The sequence below is a fragment of the Lepisma saccharinum genome, chromosome 1 (genome assembly GCF_977018435.1).
Source record: "Lepisma saccharinum chromosome 1, izLepSacc3.1, whole genome shotgun sequence".
In the NCBI taxonomy this organism is placed as follows: Eukaryota; Metazoa; Arthropoda; class Insecta; order Zygentoma; family Lepismatidae; genus Lepisma; species Lepisma saccharinum.
The window spans coordinates 160,699,962-160,712,562 of record NC_139229.1 but is presented as its reverse complement, the minus strand read 5'-3'; the positions used below and the strand labels follow the sequence as shown (position 1 = coordinate 160,712,562).

The 12,601-nt window shown below is 36.1% G+C and overlaps 1 protein-coding gene across 1 annotated transcript in view; it reads left to right on the top strand.

Moving 5' to 3' along the window:
- Positions 1-12,601, top strand: part of LOC146003107 (centrosomal protein of 78 kDa-like) — a 38,346-nt gene that overhangs the window by 9,493 nt on the left and 16,252 nt on the right. The window contains exons 3-7 of the mRNA XM_083141286.1: positions 424-611; positions 5,813-5,989; positions 6,838-7,012; positions 7,892-8,070; positions 10,112-10,272. Of these exons, the coding sequence (XP_082997412.1) occupies positions 424-611; positions 5,813-5,989; positions 6,838-7,012; positions 7,892-8,070; positions 10,112-10,272 (880 nt within the window). The remainder of the gene's footprint in view (positions 1-423; positions 612-5,812; positions 5,990-6,837; positions 7,013-7,891; positions 8,071-10,111; positions 10,273-12,601) is intronic.

Sequence of the window (12,601 nt, the reverse complement as noted above, 5' to 3'; positions counted from 1 at the left end):
TTTTGCCATTAATTTCCTTGATAGAACATCTTTTTTTTTCTTAAATAAGAAACCAGATATTATTATTAATAGCCTTGTTTAACTTAATGATAATATTATTATTTTTCGACTTAACTAACATATTTTTTTGCCCTAAAAATGTTAATAAAGGGCATGGAAATGACTGAACAAACATTAAGTAGATTTTCTTTCTCTTATCTTCAAAGAAATGTGTATGTAGTAATTATGTAGAAAAGTTGGTATTGTATATAAATTAAATAATGTGGAAAGTAATAAAGAGGCAACTATTTTCTGGAAATGGTGTGCATCATCAGCTGAAAGAAAATACTAGACAAATGTTCCTTAGTGTTATCATCCTTCTATGTGCTTCCTGCTCTTTGAATTTAGCAGTAAATGAAGATAACAGTTTCTCCGTTTTTGCAGTATTGGAAGACATTAACACAGAAGAAAAAACACATAAAGTCAATAAAAAGCCTGTTCTGCTCACACGTTTCATTTTCTATCAGCTGGTAGAGGCTCTGAGAGATTGCCTAGTTAAAACAAAATCACTTTCTTGCATCGAGTTGGATGGATTGCCAATGTCAGAAGAATATTTGAATATCTTTGTGAAGGTCAGTGTTTTTTTGTTATCGTGTAAGCACAGAAATATAAAATGCATGCGAATGGGGAAACTGGTGACTTTATAATTATTTGAATGGTGTGGTGAACTGGATGAATTGTTGAATCACTTGCAAACCTTACATGCAATAGTTTTATTACTCTTCTACTCTCGACATATGTACCCATAGATACTGATGAAATAAGCATTAAACATTACAAAATAATACAACAAATGCTACTTTTAAAGTGGTTTTTATTCTTGTAGCAACTAACAATATATGTAAAAACACACACCACCGTACATGACTAGTCACTAAAAATTCTCTAAATGTTAGTGACAGTGGTTCTTCATTAGCATGCAATGTTAATTTGACATTATCCAGTGTCTAGTGCTTTTTACTAAACTTATTCTAACACTGTGTTGTAAAGGGCACCTCTTCTCTCGTCTTCAGGTGAACATATTTGTTTTTGATGGTGATCATTGTGAGACGCACTCACGAGATCTAATTTTGTGATGCATTTCATGTTTACCTGGAAAAGAGGTAAACTTCTCCTTACACGTCATACCTCTGTGGAATCTGCGAGATTTGATGTATTTCATGGGCAAGATGCCTTAGATGAGAGACACCTGCAGTATACCATGCATTTTATAAAGATAAATTCACATACCACAAATCTATTGCACATTCCAAAGAATGGAGTTTAAATACTGTGAACAAAATAATGCAATGGTAAAAATATTGTGGATCTGCAGTTGATCTCAAGATGCTGCTGCTCCCACAGCTGTAGAGCAACCACAAGGAAAGTAACCTTCGACGAAAAGTCTCTGTGCAGCTTTTCCTTCCTCCATTCAGCTTGGGCCATAAGAAAGCATGCTCCATTCTGCCCCTCCCCTCTATGCGGGAGTAAGGTGCACAGGAGTTGCGGGTCTGCGCAGGTTTTATTGCTTGTGGTTCCACTATGATGATTTCAGAGGCAGAAGTAATGAGGGCTTCTGAAGACTTTGTGAACAATATCATCGCTCCTGCACAAAGTAATGACACTTGGGCCCTGGAAGCATCGACTGTTAGTTGACCCAGTGGAAACATTCACTGAAGCCATGAATGAATTGGGAAACCCCTTCTCCCACTTAACTAAGTATTCTATTGTGCTAAATACAAGGGGTCAGTGTCGATGCTACATAAAGGGCAACTAGGGCAGTGCCCCACAACAATTTTAACATAAAAAGTTCATCTGAAGAGACGATCGGTATATACGCGTAAATATTTTTTTTCCCCTCAACCCCTACGTTGCTGCAACCAGACTTACAGGGTATGCACCCTGTGCGAGGTTAATATATTTCTCCGTCCTGTTGGAGAGAGTTCAATCTCGGCTCTGCCCCGGAGACGTGACGTCACTGACTGATCCAAACATTTACAGCATCGGCAAGGGACGGTCCCCTCACAATGGAAAAGCGCAAAATTCGTAGCCGTCTCTGGGCAGGGAACGAGGTGCCCTGCCCATTCATGTTTGCCTCTTTCACCGTTCAGTGTTTCCAACTCTTGGCAGGCAGTTCTTCCAGCCTGCAGCAATAAGATAGAAAAAAATCCCTCGAATGGTTTTCTTCACGCTTGTTCCGGCGACCTGAAAAGTTGACAACACTTTTTATTGCACAAACTAGTCCCTCGTATTTTTAAAAAGATCCTTCTTTCTTCCCATTGTAATACGGATTTGGATTTGAGTTAGTGTGTGAGTTTGCGTTGCGTTCCGTCTGTGCGTATTGGTCGCTTATGAAATAATTAGTTTTTCGCGAATTTATAGTTACTGTACGTGTTTATTTATTTGTGTAATTGTGTCTGTGTTCCAGCAATTTGACATGCAGAATATCTTCGTAAGTATAAACGAACTTTTTGGGGGTACATGGCCAATGTAAAATGTTGTAACTGAACTTAACGCTGCATCATCTTCCTAGTTAGTCATTGATATTAGTGGTTATTTGGTGAATATGGCATTGAATCATGTAGAAACTTTAATATCTACGCCTTTCAATTCATTGACAATCGAAGAGAAACTGCAGTGTAACATTTTCCTAATCATTCCAGTATCTACCCAAAGTTTAGTTACTGCAAGCGTATAGGGTTCCGACGTCAATATTCGATTTTTTTTTTATTCATGTAATTTGTTCCATACGTTGCTGATTTTTCGTATTCCTACGTAGTGAGTATTTAATGCTCTTTGGAGAGATATCTTGATCAGAATGTTAATTTTATTCCAAATTGTTCGAACAATTTACTTACTCCATATCAAGGAACTCCCCTCAAAAACCTTAAAGAGGAATATAGAGGTAAACTGCCCCCCCCCTCCCCACCCAAAAGAAAAATGTGCCCTGCCTGACTGAAAAGGCACGCGCCGCCCCTGCAAGGGGTATTGCTAGTAAATAAAAGGCATTGGTATGGAACAATCCCAGATTTTCTTTCAGACCTATCTTTTGGACAGAAGTTTCCGACTGGAAGATGTTATTTCCAAAAACAAAGTGCATCTTTTTACTAATGGGGAGAATGCATGCACATCAAAATCAAAAAACAAAGTGCTATCTAGGTCTACGTCTTCTCTCCTAGAGTTAATCCAGAGTTTCATGATTCGCTATGTTCATTGCACCTTGCACTTTGGTGCAACAGAAGATGATCGTTACTCGAGGATTACCCTGACCCACAGATCCTTTTACTCGCAAGTTAGTACATCGTTGGTGCAAATGGGCATCAGTGGCTGTCAGTATCACAGCTTACTGGTAATATCTGCAGATAAATCAGATTAAATAGTACACTGGACATTTCAAGTGTCAAATGTAAAATCTTTCCTGCACTGTATTATACAACTATGAAGGATGTGGGTGTGGGAACTGATCAAATGACAAATTCAAAACAAAATATTTTGTAAATAATTTTCACTATTATAAAAATAAGAGAATAGTATTCTCTGAATTACAATCAATCCTTTTTTTAGAAACCAAATTGAATTGTTTGTCAGTTGTATATATATATCATAAACATTTTATTTAAGGTAAATTTATAAATACTAAAAAAAATAGTAGTTTAAGTTTAAATAGTTCATCTAAAATTTAAATATCAAGTCTAACAAACATTACTTAACTTTACAATATATAAAATATTATTTTTGGATTCGAGAATTACGTGGGGTATCCAGAAAGTAACTTATGTTTTGGAATAAATAAAACCCAAGTGAAGGGAAACATTTCTTATTATATAAATTTGAAAATCAAGCTCTTACACTATTTTTCAACATTGTCTCTGTACAAATTGAGACACCTTATCATAACCATGCACCAGCTTATTAATTCCATCGTCATAGAATTTGCCGCCTGGGACTTCAACCACTCATTCACGCCCGCTTGTAGTTCCACGTCGTCATTGAAATGCTGCATTGCGAGCCAGGTCTTCATGTGTAGAAACATATGATAGTCGCAAGATCCAGTATGTATGGTGGATGATCAAACACCTCCCATCCAAGAGCTCTCCGGTGCGGGTGGGCGTTGTCATGAAAAAAACAACAACTTGGAACTCAACTTTCCCCGATGCTTGTTTTGATTCACTCTTAACTTTTTTATGTTTCACAATATCTCTCAGAGGTTATTGTTGAATCACATTCGAGGAAATCCAGCAGAAGCACACCCTCTCTGTCCCAAAAAACGGTCGCCATGATCTTTCTTGCTGACAACATTTGCAAACATTTCCTTGGTTTTCTGGGAGAACATGTGTGTCCCCACTCCATAGACTTTTTTTTGTCTCACAATTCACGTGTTTTACCTAAGTCTCGTCCCCAGTTACAACACGATCGAGAAGTGAGTTGAGAAATTTCAACGATGCTGCCATGCACTGTTTTTTTGTGGTCTTCTGACAAGAATTTCGGTACCCATCTTGTACAAAACTTATGGTAGCCTAGCTTTTGCATCATAATCTCATGCAACAAACTTTGTGAAATTTGAGGAAACTCGGGCAAGAGCTCCGTAATTGTGAAGCGGCAGTTTTCATGAATCTTTGCATTGGCCACCAGTTCCGTTCATCAGTCACAATGCTCGGTCGGCCACTTTGCTCTACATCATGCACATTAGTGCAGCCATTTTAAAACATATTGCACCACTGCCTTCACTCATTACGTCGTTTCCGTACACCTCACAAAGTTGCCGATGAAGTTCAATTGGTTTGTGGTTTTTCACCAACAAAAATCTAATCACTGACCGCACTTCACAATTCGCGGGATTTTCAATTGCAGCACACATTTTAAACATTCACATTGAACACAGCAGAAGCAACACAAACCACACGCTACCACAGCTGGATGCATACTGAGTGAGGGGATGCTCTGACACCAAGATGGCGGCATTATCCCTGCCTCTCGCCCCACTCCACCAAAACGTAAGTTATTTTCTAGATAGTCCACGTATTAATGCTTTCAGTTTGCAATTATTGTCATTAATGTTACACAAAGTGAGTTTCTACAAAACATTTACTGATTTATTATGAAAGTTTACACTATTTAGAGTATTTTTTTAGAAATTGGATCTTGATAGGTGTCCCCATTACTGAGATATATCAAATTTAAAAATGTCCAGTATGGCAGACTATTTTCAAGATGGCTGCCATCAGCATGCAGATAAGGAGTGTGTTCTAAACTGAAAATTACTTAAATGGTATAACAATTAATCATACCAAGTTTCTTGCTTTCATCAAAAAGTGTAACAATTTTTCTGTTTCCCACCAAATTACTAAGATTCAAATGTGATAACTTTTCTCTTTAATGAGAAGATGGTGAAACATTAAAAAAAGTATTTAATGTTTATTTTAAAGTGTGGCACTTTTACTACTAATCAAGGAAGTAATGTCTCCATCCCAAAAAATCACAATTTCAGTAAGGTACTTCATTAATTCCAAATATTCATGCTATTGGGATGAAAGTATTGGTAAATCTGTAATTGAAGAGAAGTATAGCTACTTACTTTCAGCAAAATTACTCTTCAAAGTAATTCCTTTTTTTAAACTCCACTTTAAACTTAGATATGCTAATTGGGATGGAACCTGCAGTTTAAAATAATGAAATCTGAACCACTGCAATGAACGTACTTCAGTTGCTAGAATTGTAAGTGCTTTACTAAGTATATTTCTTGCATCTCATTCTCTGCTAATCTTCCTTATACAATTTTATTTATACTCTATAGGGGATATCAATGTGCGAATCACTTCAACATATTTCCCTTGATAAATGTCAGATAGGAGATCAAGGATGTGAAACTATTTGTGTCAATATAAAAAACCTTCCAAATCTTACATCCATAAATCTGTCTAGCTGTAATATAACTTACAAGGGATGTGAGATGATTGCAGGCTTAATAAAGGTTAGTAAATTTATTTATAATATGTACAGTGGAAACAACATTTTATGTTCCAATGTTTTTAGACCTTCCCACATTATACATTGACTTGTTCATGGTCCCAATAAAGCCGTGTGTTACACAGTTTTCCTCAGTTTTTACACTGCCTGTAGTTTAGTTTTTCATTGTGGTCCCTGGAAATGTAAAATTTGTGTCCCACTGATTTTTTAAAAATTGTAAATTTGTTCTCTGTAAGCAGGTAAATTCATTTTCACAGCCTGTGGGTAAATGATGGGCTACTAACAGAATATGTGGGAAAGAATTGTGACATGTTTGATGTGATCAATATGATGTATGTACGTTATCCAGCAAAATCAGTGTTCCACTGTATTATCATTTTTAAAAATGTATTGAAGGTATCTATATTCAGATTTAATACTCGAAAAAATAGTAATATATGTGATCCAAGGCAGTCATAAAAATGTTTAAAGTATATGGGGGTTTTAAAGTGGAAGTTTAGGCAATGTCTGGAAATGCAAATGGCATGATAAAAAGGAAAATTAATATACTTGGAAGCTTTTTAATTTTTATTTTGCATTATTATGCTGTTTGTTTTTCTTACGTCGGAGAAAAATGGATTCTGAAAATTCTCAATAATGTCCACTAATTTCATTGAGGTTTGTTAGTTGGAAATAGGAAGAAATATTTGCTTCACTTAGGTTTTTCCAGACATCCTCAGATCTGAATACTGCAACAAAAACTGGTTAAACAGTCTGTTTTCTCGTGGCACCTGTGGATATGAGGATATCTGTTATGAGAGTTTCGTACTAAATTTTGAATTACCTACTCTGATACAAGATTTGTTGTTTCAGCATCAGAAATTGAACAGGTTTACAGCAACGTGGATGGGTTCGTTGAGGTACAGACATCCAGATCTGGATTCAATGCCTGGCTTGAAGAGGATTTCTCTGAACAATAACAATGAATTGGGGGACGAAGGTGCATCTGAGTTATGTGAAGCGCTTATCGATGATCTCTGGATTAAAGGTGAGTGCAGTGTTCTTTTCTTTGAAAAGTATAACCCAAGTCTATGCTCATAGGTTAATTGGTAGTGAAATTTGTCTTCCTATCATGGATTGAACCTAGTAATCCTTTATTTTATTGTCTTAATCTTTAGGGCATCAGAGGTCCTATTTTCCTTTCAATATAACTGTAACATTCAAAGTTTAATAGTTCGGATTTCTTATAAGTACCTGAAATAAGGTGTACACTAACCATGTATATGACTAGATCATAGATATACAGAACCTTGTCAGTATATAAAGCAGTGCAAGCTCATGTGGTTAAGTATGCAAGTAATGTGAAATGAACTCAATGCACATTTCTGGCGAGTGTTTATTTGCATGAATTTGTGTGATTCAATTTTTAAATCCCCAAAGATGAGCTGTGAGTTAAGAAAATGTGAAATCATATTCTTCATGTTCATCAGGAATAAATGAATAAAGTAACTATCTTATCCCACGTTCTACATAGAGCATTCTCCTACACGTTAACAAACCAGAGAAATAATGAAAGGAACAATACATAATAACATATTAAAAGTCTAATGTTTTGTGGGTTTCCCACCTGTAGTAATGATGGAAATGGAAAAACGACTAAACACAGGTGAGATTGTTGAAAAAGGCCGATGCAAATGATCATATTACAGTGTGCATAATGTTGCATTTTGTTTCTCTCTTGTTAGTTTTCAAAATCCCACCATCCCGTCCACTATGGTGCAAGTAGTAATGCAAGATCATGGCGAACCATCCTTTCTCTCTTAATATAAATTCAAAGTTTTGCAATTGCATTGATTTCTTGTGTGTGCTACCATCTTGATGAACATTTTCATTCTTTAACCTCCCCCCCTTTTTTTTTACCTTTTAGCATTAGATCTTCAGAACTGTGGGCTCAGCAATGTTGGCGCTAGACATATTCTGAAAATTCTCTCTCTCAACACATACCTGGCCATTGTGGACGTCCGTAACAACCCTTTAGTGAAGCAAGATGTCTGCAGCCAGATTATGCAGCAGTTAAGTGACAACAACAGATATAGAAGAAATGAGGTATTCAAATCAGATATTTCACATGTAATTAGTTCCAATAACCAGTGTTTAGTTGCTGTGGATATATGAATAATTCATTCCTCCGAATGTTACTATTTTTTTTTATCACTTTTCGGTTTTTGAACATTTGTAGAATTTATAATTTTGCTTTCCTGCTTTCCCAGAAAAAATTAGGCAGAAAATGACGGGATATTTACTAGCTTAATTTATCTAGCTTGTCCCCTCTCACCCTAGAGTTTCATCATGGCTCCCCAGATTAGTTGTAACTAAGATGCTCAATGGTGAATTGATAAAATTGTGAACTGTTTACCTGTGGTATAAATAAATATATGCAGCCCATTTCCTATGGAAAAGCAGGTGTGAGATTTTTTGAAACAGTGTAAACAGTGACGTGCCCTGGGGAATAGTGAGTCTAGCAATGATAGATCAATCGATCTCACATCTCTATTTATTTTCAAATCACAATATTTATTGTCTTCTCAAAGCCAAAGTTCATATGCAACACTTTTTTTCACGTGCTTCTGAACCCCAGTACGATCAGCAGGTAGACTGGAAGGAGTTACTCTACTAGGCTTTTCGACCACCTGACCACTTTCAAGTAGAGGCTGCCGCAGAAAGGGAAGGGGAAGATTTCTGTGTCTACTTTTCCCTCCCCCTCACCTTCAACCCACCGGCCAATGCAATGGTTGAAAGCTTGTGGTTTCAGGTACCCCAGTCTTATCGGATTAAAAATTATGGATGCTTGTAGACCTGCATAAAAAAGTTACATAAAAACTTAGCTTATTCAATGCTGAGTTAAGCCATGGTTACCAAAAATATTTTTGACTATGCCTTCAATCGTCATGAAAACAAAAAAAAGTGCCAGTTTTTTTGTTTTCCAAGTGGCTGTTTTCAATGATGAAATTGAAATACAATGCAGGTAGAGAAGTTTTAAATACAATTCTTAATTCAGATTTTTTTAATTGGCCATGAAAACATTCTTATTAATTTTGTGGAACAGCTTTTCTTAGTTTTGGATAGTCCTATAAATATGATCTTGGTCTTGTTTTAAAGCTCTTTGCAACTGCTTTAAAAACCCATTATCATTGTCAATTCACATTTTGAAACCAATCTTATATAGATTTTTATTCAACGGAGTAAGCATGTGTGTTGAACGTGGCAACACCATACACAGTGACAGCCCGCAGTTTCCATGATCCATGGACATCGCTATAGTGACAGCACGTGTGGTGTTGCCATTTTCAACACATATCTTTACTCCATTGAAAAAAGCTATATAAAATTTAATTACTGTAAATTATGCATAAAACCTACTAATTTTACATTGTATCTAAAGATATCTGTTTGGCGGTTACTCTGAGATAGGTAATTTAATTAACTCTGATAAACTTACTTTTCATTTTTCCACATGAATTTCTTTCGCGATCGATTTCGCCACCCATCTGGTGGCTTCGTCAGGCATGTACTGTCTTGTACTGACAGTACATGCAGAAAAATGAAAAGTAAGCTTATTTAAATATGCATAAACAGTATGCAGTAAAAGTGAATTTTTAATTGATCACTATTTTAACATTTCGATTTTCTCTTGTTATTCTTCAAATATTTTGAAGCGATACTCAGGTAGAATTATGTATTTTCATTGACATTGTACACTTACATGTTAATATTTATAAATATTCTTAACACAATTTTCAATTTCTACAGTGTTCAACCATCAGTGTCGGTGGGAATCAATATCAGTTCAAAGTGCGACGCCAAGGGTCCCCGGTTCGAATCCCACTCGGGCTTGGTTGTTTGTGAATGTTCATTCATCAATTTCATCATTTCATCACTCATCCCCATCTTCACAATTTCATCACTCATCCCCATCTTCACAAATTAGCCAAGAGGCACAAAACGCAAAGTAAAACAAAGTAAATCAATCAACCAATCAGTCCTAATTCATATGCTTATTAAACTGAAAACAGATGAGTTATATATATTAGGGCTGAGCCAATACCACTTTGAACTGATACCAATACTTAATGAAATTATTTTTTAGTTCCATTGGCTAAACATTCCAACTCCATCTCACCTTCCTACCCGAAGCTCCACAGCAAGGGTGATGTCTCAAACCAGCCAACGTACTGGGACTCTTCACAGGCAGAGGTCAGCTATCAATGCATCTGAAGCAGCATCGAAGCATGCATCTTCAAATTTGAGGTAAATCCCTTTGTATTCATAACTTTGATATACAGTGGAACCCTGATTTCAAGTTCTCGGATATTACATTTTCCAGCATTATGCATTCAATCTTGATGGTCCCAACATAGCAAATTGTTATAAAATTTTCCTCGATTTTACATTTTCCTGCTTTTTAAGTTTATTCAGCTTGGTCCCCTTGAAAAATGTAAAATCGAGGTTCCACTGTATTTACTCAAGAATGAATAAGATTTTGCCAATGAGCAGCCTAAGACATGTGGACATTCATTTAATTAAGAATAAAGGAAAATATGTTTGAAAATGTTACTGAGAAAAAAAGTACATTTGTTTCTCGGGTGTTTTACTTGCTACAACATGGAATGATGAATTGCTACATAGGGACAGTACCAAACATAGAGTCTATTAGTTTAAAAAATTTAAACACATTTATAGAAGCACAGTATAAATTAAAAAAGATTAGAACGTCCTACTTAAATTGACCAAAATTTCAAGATACTGAGGTAATAATGCTAGAGTTCAATCAAATATTTCATGCAACTTTGAACCGATTCCAATACTTGAAAATTTTAACAAAATTTGTACAAAATAATGATGATTAGTCTAAATATATAAGAATTCCATTGCAATTATATATATGTCAATGTACTAGAGTTTTACTTTAACATATTCAAGAATTACGTGAAAATATTAAAAAAGCTGTCATTTACACACAGAATCCATTTTTCTCAGATAATTACACTGCAAAAATGTTGTGATATCTTTGTGGGCCCTACAAAATATCAAACTCTGAAAAAGTATGGTGTGTGTGTGTGTGTGCTGTCTGTCTGTCTGTCTCTATCTCTCTATATATATCTCTTTCTCTCTCTCTCTCTCTCTCTCTCTCTGTGTTTGTGGGGGGGGGGGGGGCGTGTGTGTTTGAAGGAGAGAGAGAAAAATGGGTTAGATGAGAGTGAGTGCATGTGTACATGTGCACATATACTGTGTTTATGACAGAATAACTACAATGACTTTTATTGTAGAAAAATAAAATATACTTCATACTTTTGGAAACAGACTAAGATATCAAATTGATAAAGTTGTTAGCAATTTCACTAATATATCTATTATATGCTATCATCAGATGGTGCTAAGACTAATTGTTATAGAGTGACCATAAACAAAATAACCTTTGGCCTCCCCAATAGCACAGTGGTAGCTTCGTCACTTTGTAATCAAGCGGTCCCGGTTTCGGTACCTGGTGGAGGCACATAGTGGCTCGGATCCCACTTTAAACTGTAGGTCCAGTTACGATTAGCCTTTCTGTGCACAAAGTGGACTTAAAACAATTCAATTCAAATGAACCTTTGGCCAAAATCCTTCGTGCACCAACTCGAGCCATAATAAAGCATGCTCCAATCTGCCCCTCGCCTCCATGTGGGAATACAATGCACAGGAGTCTCGGGTCTGTGCAGGTTCTTTTGCATGTGGTTCCACTATACTGTATTCGGTTTGCAATGTGTAGACTGATCATATCTGTCGATCCATGTATAATGATTGATTAGTCATATTAGTTCTTTGTTTGTTGTTATATGTTAGCTGTAAAAGTATTTAGCTGTAAAAGTATTTAGCTGTAAAAGTATTAATAGAAATGAACGACTATCACTTGAATGGCTTATATTTACCTACATTACATTAGGTATATTAGAATCATATACAGGGTGTCATTTTAATGACACCCACGGACCACAAAAACGTATAGAGAACATCAAAACAAACAACTTTTCTCAGTAACATTTTTATCGGTTCGGCACTAGTGTCATTAAAAAAAAAAGCCCGTTTTTCCACCTGAATGCTGGCAACACAACACAACATTTGATCGCATCTGTGATGTCATTTCCTGCTGCAAAACAGTGCACACCAGTGTTGCAAGTAATACATAAATTTTGGGAAAAATGACAGACTACCAACTACATTATGAACTGTAAAATGAAGATAGGAATGCATCCAGTAGACCGAACATCTAGGGTAACACAGCCTACCAGCCAGAAGACCAGCAGTCATCCCAGGAAAAGAGAGAAGTGAACCAATGATACGAAAAATGGTAGGAAGCCAAAGTAATTCAAAATGAAGTAGCAATATCGAATTTTGTCTCTCAGCCTACATGTCAAATATAATCATCATCAATATATTTTATTGGAATTACAGTTTAAATCTGGCTGTTTACACCCAGCTGCATGTCAAATATTTGCAAATCTCGTTGCAAGATTGATATCTACAGGTTTGTATATCCATTTGTCCTGATACATGCATTGTGGTATCGTGGTGCTGATAACGGAAGTATCCGAGGTTC